The 13,917-nt window shown below is 37.2% G+C and overlaps 1 protein-coding gene across 5 annotated transcripts in view; it reads left to right on the top strand.

Moving 5' to 3' along the window:
- Positions 1-13,917, top strand: part of ASTN1 (astrotactin 1) — an 88,099-nt gene that overhangs the window by 48,707 nt on the left and 25,475 nt on the right. For all 5 annotated transcript variants that reach the window (XR_005557335.1, XM_039348691.1, XM_039348699.1 and 2 more), the window contains exons 9-10: positions 10,295-10,563; positions 12,658-12,791. Coding sequence is in view for 4 of the 5 variants with exons in the window: in XM_039348691.1 (XP_039204625.1) it covers positions 10,295-10,563; positions 12,658-12,791 (403 nt within the window). In the remaining variant the exon portion in view is untranslated. The remainder of the gene's footprint in view (positions 1-10,294; positions 10,564-12,657; positions 12,792-13,917) is intronic.

Here is a 13,917-nt window from a genome sequence, read left to right as displayed (position 1 = left end):
TATTTTTTTGTAAGGACGTCTTTTTTTTTTTTTAAAAAAAAAAAGAGAGAATGCTTAATTCTTTCTCCTGCCAACTGTTTTTCTTTTGAAATTTCCCTCTTACTTTTACAATTGCCCACTTTGATAGTATTAGATTTAACTCACAACATAAATTCAAAACTCTGCAGAGTCTAAGCACAGCGTAGATATGGCTGAGAGCCAGTTCCGGGGAGTGCTACTGTCTAGGGAGAAATTAAGCAGTGCCTGCCTGATAATGAATCATAGGACTGAAGAGACCTTGGACTGATCAGTGCATATGGTTGCAGTTGGCCTAACCACAATCTTACTTTGGAAGCTTTACTTTGGCATTAATTGCGATGGGCATGATGTGGTTGAAAAATTACCTTTTCTATAGGCCCACCCACCCTGCTGTGATGTATCAAGCATCTTCTAAAACACAGAGGTTTTTTTTGGGGGGGGGTTGTTTGTTTGTTTTTTTGCTTTTTATGTTCCAGGCAACACTATTCGTAACCCCTTTTGTTACTTTAGATCTTGAGTTTCTTTCTTTCACCAAATTTCTCATTTCAGTTCTCTTCAGTCCTGTGTCACCTGCCACATTTTCTGCTCTGCTTCTCTTTCTTTCTCTATTGTTTCCCTTTAGTGCATGTCAGGAGCTTTGTATCGATTGAAAAATTGCAAGAGATAAACCATTCTCGATCACTGTTTCTTTCTCCCCTGAGCCTGCTAAGCAGCAATTCAAAGGCAGCCAGAGCTGGTCCATTTCTAGCACAATGGGAAGGTTATGAAATGTCCTATATCTTTATGGGCCCACTCTCTGCTTTTTTCCCCATATAACAGAGATTTTTTTTCTTTGATCAGTTACTGGTATTAGCTTATGCTCTGGAAAACAGACATGGGCATTAGATGTTGGGCTGGGGAAGTATTTTAACTCAGGGGGAAAAATTGGGAAAATAAGCAATGGAGCAGAAGGCAGAAGCTGGTCAGAAGGAGATCCAATTTGGAAATAAGGAGGATTTTGTGATTAATCAATGGAACAGCTGGCCTCCCAAGAGTTGTGGGTGCTCCATTGCTGGAGGATTTGTCTGGGGTGATATAAGAACTCCAGCCTTGGGCAGGAGCTGGACTAGAAGACCTCCAACGTCCCTTGCAATCAAATATGTCCTCAAAGTTTGCAGTAATCCAAATTTTGGCTGTTTGTAGAGACTGAGGAAGATGATCTTGACAGAGATATGCAAGAACCAGAATCAAGGCAAAAAGGGCAGAAACATTACTTAAGCCCTATGAAACAAGATAATATTTGGAAGTGTCTCAATCGGACCTGGGGTGTAAAAAGGCAGGAGAGGTATAGCACAATCAGACTTGCAAAATTCTATTATTAGAGTTTCTCTCAATAAAGTATCATTGTAGTCCTTCTGTGGAGTTAATTTTCTGCCCTAGTTTGCCTAGTGGAGTTGATGTCTAGTCTAATGAAAAGAAAGATTAGGGGTGACATGAAAGCAGTTTCCCAATATTTGAGGGGCAGCCACAAAGAACGTATCATTGATAGCATGAATGTTAATAAATAGAATCTTAGACCAGACAGAAATACTGTTGGTGGATTGATTGTTGTAACAAAAAAGTGGTGGTAACCTGTTTTTTTTAAATCCATCATTGGTTTTGGAGAAACAAATGGTCTCAATAGCTAAGGATGCATGTATCAGGTTTGTCTGATAAAACCAAGTGTAATCCTATCTTGACAAGGTTAGGCTAGTATCAGGTATAAATATCCTCATAGCCTCTTGATTGGTTCCATATATTTCACTGTGTTAATGTCATCTTCATGATAAAGCTGTAAGGCTATTAACTGTGACTGATGGATATGATTAGGTAACAAAAGTGCTTACATAAGTACTTTACATATTGTACTAATTATTGATTCATTTCTAGGTCCAGCTGAAAATGTTGATGTTGATCTAATGTCTGGATAGCTAGAAGTCAGAATATGTAAATAAATACTTTTTTTCCTATCTATCCTCCTAGTGACTGAACTCTGAATGTTCCTTCCAAGTAAAGTTAAACAGGTGGAGTTACAAGGATTTCTCTGTGAGGGGCCTGCTACTTCCCCTGGGAATGCCCATAACTGATATCTACTTTGCAGTCTTTCTAGTACTAAAAGACAAGTGTCCTACGACTGCTAGATAGTTCCTGTGATTAGATTCCTAGAGTCCCAGAGCCAGGAAAGATGAGAAAAATCTCTCACTTCTCATATTCCTGTTTCCATTGTCCAAAAGCCAATTCATGATCTAGCCCAGGGATAGGCAGCCTTGGCTCTTTTATGACTCATGGAGCATAGCTGACTCAGGAATTCTGGGAGTTGAAGTCCATGAGTCATAAAAGAGCCGAGGTTGCCTACCCCTGATATGCAGCACCTGATAGCAGGGATATGAACAGAGACATAAGGCAAAGAGTTAACTGTTTCTGCATCTCATATACTAATTCTAGATATTTGGCAGTCCAGATAGAGCAGCCCTAATCCATGCCAATGAATTGGTAGAAGATGTTGGACCAGGATTGAGAGGCAAGGAGAACATGATGGATTCTTTATGCCACAAGGTCTCAAGTCTCCTGTGACTCAAGACAGCTGCCTTCATATATTTAGGCTACTAGCAGGTTGTGTTTCATGCATGCAGAGAATCTAGTTCCCATACAGCACAACTAATACTGTCCAGGATCTTTTGTGAGAGGGATCAGGAGATAAGATAAGATGATAAGATAAGATAACCTTTATTGTCATTTTTTATTGTGGGCACACTGGCACACATTAAAAATGAAATTTTGTTGACTGCTCTCAAAAGTGTATACATACATAACACACATATAAACATGCTATATACAACATAAGTATATACCTACACCCTTACATAAACACATATACAAATATCAATCACTGTTCATCTTGAGTCTTCCCAAGTAAGTATTTTACTATTAGCAGTACAATAATTTTGATCTCCAGAAACTCAAGCAGAGTTACTTCCAGAAACTCAAGGCAGAACATATGGGATTGTATCTCTTTTCTCCGAGCAATAAGCATCTGATTTAGATATTAAAGGATGTTTGATTCTATCCTTTATATCTCACGGAGAAGAGTAAGTGGTTTTACCATAGCAAGTTCCTCCCTCACATTCTGTATTATGATATTCAAGAATTCCATTCAAATATGGATTCTTGAATTGTTAAGACAAAGCATTTTGAAGTCAGAATCATTCATAAGAGATAGGAAAAAAGAGTGGAATCTGAATAAGTGGATTTTAGTAATAATTCCATATATTTCTGCTCCTCTCACCCCTCAGAAGGATATTATTTTTTTACTTTTATTTTAGGTTTTACTTTTATTTTTGCAAAAATAGTTAGAATAGTCTCTGTTCTCATTTTGCCTCAAGATTTTTCTTTTTGTACAATTTTTATTCCACAGTTATTTGAGCGTTTTTGCCAAATTACAAAGACTTCCGAACTAGCCACTTCCAAAAGAGGGATAAATGGATAATGATGGGGAAATCTTTCTCAGTAGCCTAGCAAGCAATTGAGCTATATAGAGAGGCAAATGGGAATGGTAATATACATTTCACACATGCCTCAATAAAGTTGACAAGGCACCATCCCAGCTTCAATAGCAGCCTCTGCTGCCAGCAGGAACAGTTGGCATAAATTTAGAATAGAAACCAATTAAAAGATAACAAGCGAACATAAGAGAACATATGCTCGTGATAGCAAGAATCTAATTTAAAAAAAAAAAAAAAAAAACCCATGACCTCCAGCTATCGCAGGAGAAGTTTAAATGTTGTTCAAAATCCCTACAAAAGAAATTCAAAGCAGTCATTTCTGGCTTTTGGACACTGCTTTGACCTTGGCCAGGCAATTTATATTAATGAGCAGGAGTCAGAGCAACGGTAAAGATCTTAAAAATCTGGAGAAGGGGTATTAATGATGTTCGCTAACTTAAAACCAAAGTCTATGTTGGAAACAGTCCTACTTTATGTTCAGAATGTATTGCACACATGATTTTGTAAGCAGGTTTAGTTTTGCATCAATGTGCACAATTTAAATGCCGCAAGTAAACCATATGGCACTTTTTGTAATCTGGAAAAGATGTGTAAGAAGGTTGGGAATGAGAAGAAGTTAAGTAGGGGAAAATGGGCAAAAGTAAAACATAGAAATAGAACTGGAATGCTGACCATTTGGTTACCTATTATAATTGACTTCAAACAAGTAATCCACCAAGTTCTTATGTCAATAACAGTTTACAATTCCATTTACATTAGAGAACGTTCTGTTGGCAAGTGAAGACATATCTTCCAAATTCCCCTGTTTCAGAAGCTTCTATCCATAGCAATCACTACACACAGTGGTCTCTGCATTGAATATGTTTGTTATGATTTGCATAAGCTATATTTCTTCTCTCATATGCAAAGGCTCAAATCCTACTTTTCCCTTCAGTTCCTGCAGCAGTCACAATGAAAGCCCTCTCTTTCTTCAAGCAAGCAAGCAAGCAAAGAACTGAGTTTTCCTAATATCTTTCTCCTCTCTAACAAAATTAGAGTTGCTTTTCATTTTTCTTGGAGAGTGCTGGTGGACCATGTTATATTTCCCTATTATGTATTGGTCTCTAAGGATCTATTTTAGAAATTTAAAACTGTCTTATATAGGTAGACAAATGCTCTTTCTGTTGTATATCAGAGCCTTATAGCTGTGTGCATTCATACCACACTTGTTTAAGTTCTGTTCACCACATATTTTAAGTTGTGTCCTCATTTCTATTAAGCTACATGTGACATCTGACCAATGAAATTTTAGTTGTTTTTTTTAGGACTACACTTTCTACAGATGGTACCTTACAGGTGAGGGATGTATGCCTACCAACTCTTAGCACTGCAGCATTGTCAACAGTTCCAAGCCAAAAGATGACTAGTGGAAGGGTCTACTTGATGTAGGAGCAAAGATGCCCATGAGGTTGAAAAAAACTCATAAATCTTCAGTCTTTAAATAATACACACTCTGTATTATTGCTCTGTGCTCTGTGTTCTGATTACCACTATACCTAACAGCAATACTCTCTACTATATCAACCTGACTTCCAACAGTTGTTTTAATATCTATGAAGGAGTGTAAATAACAGATCTCTAGAGCTGCATCCTTCCTTGCCTCTATTGTATGAATAAATCCAAGGACAAACATTAGTAAAAGAAATCATTATCTACTTAAGAAATCTATCATACCAGGTTCAGAACCCTCTGGACTAATATTTTATGAATTTTTCTGTAGTTGTGAAAAATGCAGTGGGTTTTTGCAACCATATAGATGCCAGAACCTGATATAAACCCTACCCAAAATATGTCCTGAATTTATCCAGAGAGTCAAGTTCAAATTGGTCTTAGCCCAGATCCTTTCAGCAATGCAGCCTTGATCCTACCACTATTTTTAGGGTAGATCATTTTCCTGATAATGACTCTATCTTTCTCATTCACTCCAAGGTTGTCTCTTCTCTATGGATTCCCAAAGGAGGATGTTTAGAAATAAGAGTAACTGGGACAGATACAGGAACAAATGGCTGAGCATTACTCAGAGAAGCATGATGAGATTTCTTTACCTTTTTTTTCTCTTCTAACTGAAATTTAGTAAAAGAATTCTGAGTGGAAATTGGGGAGGAGTTTACTTCCTTCTCTTCTTCTTTCCCTTTATAACGATCATATTGGTGATGACAGAGGACATGATGATACCCATTGAATTGCTAGCAAACACTTGTGTGGTAAATAATAATATAATAGTTCTCCTCCACCATCACCAACAAATTCTGAAAGCTCTTACTGAACCTGACTTTGCTGCCTTCTCTGTCCATGGGAGTGCATTTCAAATAACACAGATATTGCTTCAGAGTATTGTGGGGCTTCAACAGAGAGGACTAAAATTAGTCCACATATGCAACATTTTTAGTGCAAAATTCTTGAGAATTCTTAACTTAGTTTACTGAGTCCAACCTCCTGCTCTATAGAAGAATACACCATTTGGTAGTTATGGAACATCTGAATACTCTTTTTTTTCTGCCCAGAGTGCATACTTATAGCTCCTTTGTTATTAATTCAGATCCTATGGATTATTACTGTAACATGCATGCATATCTCCTATTAGACTTCTGATAAAAGATTTCAAACTTGGTGTGTTCTGTGACTTCATAGCACCATCTAGTGTTCACTAGATCATTAGCAGACTTTTCTATTGAAATTGGTTTTTTTCTTTTCACTTTCTGTCCTGGAAATTAGTGCAACTTGTTTCATTAAAAGTAGGTGTAAATTTCTGGCAGAATTTGAAATATTTATGTGAAGTATTGAAATAAATCATTCCAAGCTACATCAAACTATTGTTTCAAAGTAATGGCTTAATTAAAGTGCACAATCAATGCCATTAAGGCTATGCGATCATTTAAATAACTTTTATTGTGAGAGAAGCTGGAAGATATTACTAAATGGAGTGTAATCATGTTAACTGTGTTAATTATATTTGATTCATCTAAGTCAATTTAAATGATACCTAGTCAAATTAAGTTATTGTCTTAGCCATGTTCACTTCTTCACCATGTATCTAGTTAATTTTTGGAAAACAATGGCCAGGTTAGCATTCAGCCCATCCCAGATCTTGCACATAGAGCTTATCTATGTCTGACCTTTTGAATCAGAAGAAGAAGGTTTAGCCGTGACTGTAATCAGGAGGCTGAACACTGAGCTGGAGAAGAACTATCATTAAGCTAGGAGCAAGTTTATTGAAGCTGTTGCACTAGAAGTTTTTAGCCAACTGAATTTAAATATTGTCTAGATGTCCTTTTATTACTAGAAAGTACTGAGGCATTTGATCCTGATATTTGTTGTAATGTTCCTCTTCTTGAGTAGAATTCCAATATGAGTGCCTAATACAGCTTGAGCGGACACTCAGTTTTGTTGGACTGACCTTAAATTGTTGAAATGCAGTTGTTGAGGATTTGGTGGTGACTGAGGTCTTCAGAGTCAAGAGTTGAATGTCTTATGACAGCAGCTCCCAACCTTTTGGGCACCATGGACCAGTTCTGTGGAGAGAGAGTTTCTGTGGAAAAACTACAAAAAATAAACAGAAAAAAATGAGGGTTAAACAGGAAAAACAAAGGGAAAGGGGGAAGGACAAGGAAAACATCTCTAAATAAAGCATAATCTCTCTTCTCTCTGTAGCTCATCTTTCAGATAATGAAAACAAGATCCAAATGCTATGTCAACTAATATTTATAAGGGCAGCCAGAAATAACTATTTCCTTCTTTTAATCCTGGTCGAATAAACCAATCTTACAAATCTTCCCTGATTTTTTAAAAATATTTTTTAATCTCTTCAAAAAAAAGTTGAGGTAGTTCACTGTTCTTTTGTGCTGCAGAGTAAAAATCCACCAGAACTTTTAACAAATTTATTTTGTATTCATAAATGTATCCTTTTAATTGTAACTTCTAAAAAGGATTTTTCCGATCTTAGTAGATTTTGTCTGTCCAGAAGAAAAAAAAAAGTTTCCTATTTTAATATCTGTTCATCTCCATTGGGGAAAGAGTCATCCATCAGATCTATTTGTATTACATTTAAATCCCCCTTCAAATTAATTTCATGGATATCCATTGCAACTCATTCTTGTTTACAACTTCATTAGAATATGGTCTGTTAATTTTATCAAGCATTTGATCCATTCAAAAATTTGCACTAAGGATTTCTGCTCCATTTTTTTCTCCTCTAGCTCTAGTATCCAGCAGTCAAGATCTCCTCGCCATAAAACAAGCAAATCTCCATTTTCCCATTAGAATATATCTTCTAAATAATTCAAAACTATAATCCCAAATCCCTTGGCCTCTTAATCTGTTATTAACTTTCCAAAATCCATCTTCTAAACACCTTTTTGCTGCATGGTCCAAAAACAATCATATTTTTAAAACTTTTAAAGTCAAATTTAGATCATCTTTTAAACAGAAAGAAACTCACCCGATGAATACAGTAAAACCTTGCCAAACTGAAGGATCTTAATTTCTCTAATATGAAAAAATAAGAAATAAATAAAAAAGTGATTAAGATAAAAGGTTCAGTCAAGCTTAATGTCTGCAAAGGCTCCTTTGCAAGTGTGTGTTTGATATTGTCCCAACTCTCACTCTTTCCATATTAAGTTGATCATAAAAATAGCAGTTTCTATTGTCTACTCATGAGGAGCAGCTATTCGAAGTCGTGTAAACAATCTCAGTGATCTCTCCTTTGGTCAGGGGAGATTACACTGACTTGGATCCAGCATAATTCCCTGCACAAAAGCTATCTTGCTAGCCAGTAAAAGCCAGCCAGGCTTCAACTTGCTATGGTGCTTTCAGGAAGTTGAGGCCTTACAGATTCTGATAGCAAATTTCCCTCTGAGACTCAGGCTGGCAGTTGACTTTTTATTATTATTATTTTTACTGGTAATCCTGCCACTTTCCATTTTCTTTGCCTTCCATCACTGTCATTTACATTGGGTGGACAGCTCCCAGAGCATCTCATCTTTCTCTTCAGCACACTTCTCCAGACTATGGCCTGTTTCACTTTAGATTCCTCTCTAGTTAATAAGCCATCAACTGGTTCAGTTGTCTTTTTTCTCCAACTCTTCATCTTCTTTAACACCTTCCACTCATGAGCAAATTTTATATAATCTAAATTTGGTTCATTTAGAATATTTGTGCATTTGGTTCTTTATACATTTGGCTTGCACAGAAGGCTACTGTCAGGCCCAAAGAATGAGATCCTGGTTCCAAACTGAGCTCCTTAATGTTTCCACATTTATTTTGGTCAGATTAAGCACTTTACTATCTGCATCTACCATATTCTCTGAGAACTGTTAGGGAGGGGCTGTCTCCCCCCTCTTTCTCTCACACAAAAAAATCTGGATAGAGTTCCTGGAAAGTGCCCCCACCCTCCTGGAATCCAGCTGACTACATTCCATCACATCTCCCCAGTTATTTTTTTCTGGTTTTCCTCCAGAGTTCACTTTAAAAGCAGTTCTGTGTATTGGTCATCCTTTTAAAGTACATCTCTAAGAATAAAGCATATCAAAAGCTTTTCTGTGCATATTGGCTGCAGTTGGCTGCAGCAGATATTATTTTATGTTCACAACTTCTCTCTTTCTCACCAGAATAATTGGTGTGGAATTCATCCCCTTTGATCTCCAACTTACATATTTTGCTTTCTTGCAAATTGGGAAGGATTTAATTGCATATGTAAATGGGAACTGGAGTGGAAACACACCCAGTAAAGATGAGGTCTATTTGAGAAGTGTTGTGTTTCCACCATCTTCGATTTAAGAATTCATGCCTCTCTGTGTAGTTCGTAGTGTGTAGCTTTCTATCACATTAAACAGATATGATGTTAAAATCCAGTTCCACTGAGAATGAGAAAATGAGTACTATCCAGAGTACACTGTTTGTAAAACTCTGTTTGCTTTGAATTTGTTTTTAAAGATAAGTAAAGAGAAATCAGAAATTAGTCAGCAAAGAATATTTTTTTAGGATGAGATGACATCGCAACCCTGGCCATTTAATCTTGAATTGATATACATGTTCATAGACTGTTTATGGACTGCTTTCCAAAATGTATATGGAAAAAACTGATCAGATATAATGCTGGGTTTTTTAAGTGTTGCCTCTACATGTTCAATAATATGTAGAGTGTCTTTTTTCTTTAGTTTTCTTTTTTCTGATTTTCATATATTGTACATATGAAATTTGTATATAGAAATGTACAACACACACACACGGATACACACTTTTAATGATATTTTATTTTTTTAAAAAGAAATCAGTTCAAGAAGGAATTTGTGTGATGTGCAAGCTTTTGGAAGGTTAGTAACACGAAGAAAGGGTAAAATAATTATGCATGTTTTACTCTGTGCTGAGAAGGAAAATAAGTTGATACTTTTAAAAGTAACTCCAATAATGCCAGAAAAATATGAACTAACGATATCTAATAGAAGATTACAAGCATCATTAATCAAGTACAGCTCCCAAATTGGGGGGAGAAGGGAAGAAGGTCACAATAGAAAATTTGTTATTATAAAATAACACAACAACTAGAAGCTGGAAATATAGGGAGAAACCTAATTTGAAAACCACATCAGTCTCCCGAGAATGCTTACACACCCTTACAGTATATGCGCAGCTTCTCTCAGATTTGTAGGACTCTGTAATAAAAGTTGGTTGCTTATTCCACTTTGATTTCTGATTTTATCCAGTGGTATATGTTGCAGGTAACTCCCCGTCAGACGAATCTGAAGAGCGTGAGCGAGATCCCAGGGTCCTCACTTTTCCAGAATACATTGCCAGTTTGTCAGAATCCGGGACCAAACGCATGGCAGCTGGGGTGCGCATGGAGTGCCAAAGCAGGGGCCGATGCCCCTCCTCCTGTCCTTTATGTCATGTGACCTCTAGCCCAGATGCCGTGGCTGAACCCATCCTCTTGGAAGTCACAAAAGCAGCGCCCATCTATGAGTTGGTCATCAACAATCAGACACAGAAGGTGAGTGCTTTCATAGGGATGAAAAGATCCAGTGGGGTCTCAGGTAAAAAGAAATAAGTATTCCAAAATAAATATTCCATTACATTTTCTGAGAATCTCAAAATTTGAAATTAATTAGATGGTTTGCAGGGGAAAAAAGAAAAGTTAAAAGAAAAATCTTTTCAAAAGCATAATGACTCAAAACAGCATAAAATGTGAGTTATTTAAGATTCAGCACAGGGATATTTATGAATGCTCCTGAATCTCCTTGTATTTTGGAGAACCCATATCCTAATCCCTGTATGCAGAACTGCAATAATTTCTTAATTAATTAATCTTCCTTTTTTTTAATTCTGAGGTTTGTTTGGTCAACTGAAAATGTGCAGGTTTTCTAACCATGGTACAGACAAAATGGAAATTTAGGAACATCTGCTTGCACAGATTCTCTGCCTGGGTAGAAAATAATACAGTTGGAAATACCCATATGCATACGAATGTACATATTGCTTTGAGATAGGCTCAGAATCTTCAAAACTGTATATAGCAGCTCACAGGACTATCCAAAGTACTTGATGTAATGATGTCTGCTTTGAAGTTCCCAAGAGTTGGAAAGATATCTCCCTATCCACAATAAGAAGACAAGAAGTGAAACCATGTCCATGATACCAATCGTCTCTGCCATGTCTGCTAAGCCGCCAAATCTTTCTTTCCTGTCCTTCTCATGTACTCCACTGCTGCCAGTGTCTAGTAAAGAACATATGTACAGTAGTATGGCCATATCTCTCAGATTCATTGATATTCACCATAGCAGGACCATACTGGTGTGCTACATAAAATCCGTGTGGTGAATAAAGAATAAAGACATTTCTTACACATCTCTTAAATCAACCATGAACTAATTATGTAATAATAGATTATTATGGAGACTATAAGCAAATATACTAATCTCCCATAAAATAACTGTATGTGTATTTGCTGAGATATGAAGGTTGAGTCAGATCCTCTTTTCTTTATGGTTTCATATCCCCTCCTGCTGCCCATATTTTAAATTATGTATTTGTGTTTTATTGGTCTGAGTTCATAAATACAATGAAATAAAATGAAAAATGAAAACTAATTATGTAGCCTTTGGTAAACCATTCTAAGTTTCACATACTATCAATAATATGGAAATAATATTGGGTTGACTTAAAAATCGTTGTGATATATGGTGGCAATATTGAAAATAAGTAAACATTATTATAAACACATTAAGTAGAAAGAATTGCAGCAGAGAGCAGGTGTGGAGAGCAGCGAGAAGGAAAAGCGATGACTCAAGTTAGAGCAAGCTCAATATCCCAGTGAGACTGGTCTGCTAAGTAGCAATTTATTCCAATACACATGACTCAGGTGTTGTAAACATTTTCAGTGCAAACAGGGGAATTAAATTGGATGGCAAATTTCACAGTGACTTGGTCCTCCTTTATTTTTCTATTTATTCACCTTGAATTGCCAGCATTCATGCAATAGCTGGTGATGTTTTTCTCCTCTTTAACTGTTCCAGAAGTGAAATTAGAAAGCAATGCCCTCGTCCTGCTTTGAGGTTTGTGGCTGTATATTGAGTGTGATTTGTTCAATCAGTAAACCAGGGGAGGACATTCTGTAGAGGGCATGGGGCTATAGGCTATTGCCCTTCCAGATCCTGACAATGTTGTGTTAAGCAGCAAGATCCAATAGAAGAATTCTTGTACTCCTCACACTGTCTGAGCAAAATTGAAGGAAACCATTGTGCAAAGGTCTTTATTCAAGTTTAAGTGATCAAAATTAGAACTCTTCTTTAGACTGCACTGTTATTTTTTGGCTTGATCAGTGTAAGCCTCAGATTGCAAAATAATTCTGATGTTATTGAAATAAATAGGGAAAATAGTCCAAAGGAGCCTCTGCCCAAACCAGAAACCTTTCTTGTAAGATGTATCCCCACCATCATAGGAAAAAAATAAATAGAAGGAGGGTTTTTTTTTCCTTGCTGATTGTCTCATTCTATAAACACAAAGAGTAAGTTTCAGGGCTGATCTTGGTGGGGATCTTTTCACATATTCCTTATTTCCTTCTGTGCTTTTCTTTCTCTCTTTCTAGCTGCTGCAAGAGGCCACCATGAGTTCCCTGTGGTGCTCAGGCAGTGGAGATGTCATTGAGGACTGGTGTCGATGTGATTCAAGTGCGTTTGGCGCAGATGGACTTCCAGCCTGTGCACCACTCCCACACCCTGTGTAGGTGCACAGTGTCAAACTTTCAAACTTAAGATCATGCTAAATGTTCTCTAGGGAAATGTTACCATGTTAAGCATTCTTCTTTGTAACAAATAGTGTCACTACTGCAAATCAATGTCTCAGAGCCACCTGGAAAACCTGCATTTTCACAGGAAGTGGACATGATCAGTGGCTTTCTTGTTCCATGTTGAGTAGAAAATGGGTGGAAATAGCCAGGAAATATCTTGGCAGGTCAGGGTTTGAAATGGTTATCAATCAGAGAAACTTTGGGAAGTGTGAAGTCTCAAAATCCTCTTACTTTGAACTATATTTTATTTTCAGAAACCTTTTAAAGCCACAATTGGGACATTTTCTGATGCATGGAAGTATTATACTTTTAAAATCTTATTAAATCTTAATGCTCCACAATAACCAAAAGAAATTTCATAAAAATAGCCATTAAACATGTTCGGTTCCTCATATTCTGCAGAGGGCAGTGGCTTTATAAAACTGTGTAGGAAATAAAACCCATGCTTTCTGTGAAACACTTTGTCAACGCTGCTAACATCGGATGTTCTTGCTTTGACAACAGATGGAAATGCAGCCATTTTTCCTCTGTCGCTTTTAGAGTTAGTTGATGCTGGGAGGGGGAATGTGGATGAGAGTCCAGCTAGTCATAACAATAATAACTCAGCCATGAGAATCCAAGGTTATTAGGTCCAGAGGTGATAGAGATGTGAAGAGCTGAAGAGAAAGCCCCCACTTCAAGTTAATTGGGGAATGTGATTTATGACTGTTAATTGGAGGAGGGAATTGTGCCTTTTTACTTTGTGCCAGGGAGGGGACTTCAGTTTTTGGCTTCTTTAATGAAAACAATGCCTTGAAGTTCTTTTGAAGAGATTCATCTGTCAGAACCATACATACTTCTTATTAATTTCTCTATATCTTATGATGCTAGGACAATAATGGCAAACCTTTTAGAGACCAAGTGCCCAAAAACTGGCCCTGCCCCAACTCCACCCCCCATCCCCCGCTCCACCTGCCTGCAGGGCCACTCACCACCTCCAGGGACCGCCACAGATCGCCCAGGCAGCCCAGCAGTGCTATGGCGGTCATATCCTCTGCCCGCGCCCTGTAGCATCAACTG

The sequence above is a fragment of the Crotalus tigris genome, unplaced genomic scaffold, assembly GCF_016545835.1.
Source record: "Crotalus tigris isolate CLP2741 ecotype Arizona unplaced genomic scaffold, ASM1654583v1 scf7180000017560.2302168, whole genome shotgun sequence".
Lineage (NCBI taxonomy): Eukaryota > Metazoa > Chordata > Lepidosauria > Squamata > Viperidae > Crotalus > Crotalus tigris.
Note: the sequence above shows the minus strand (reverse complement) of the source record. Positions and strands in the feature narration are given on the sequence as shown.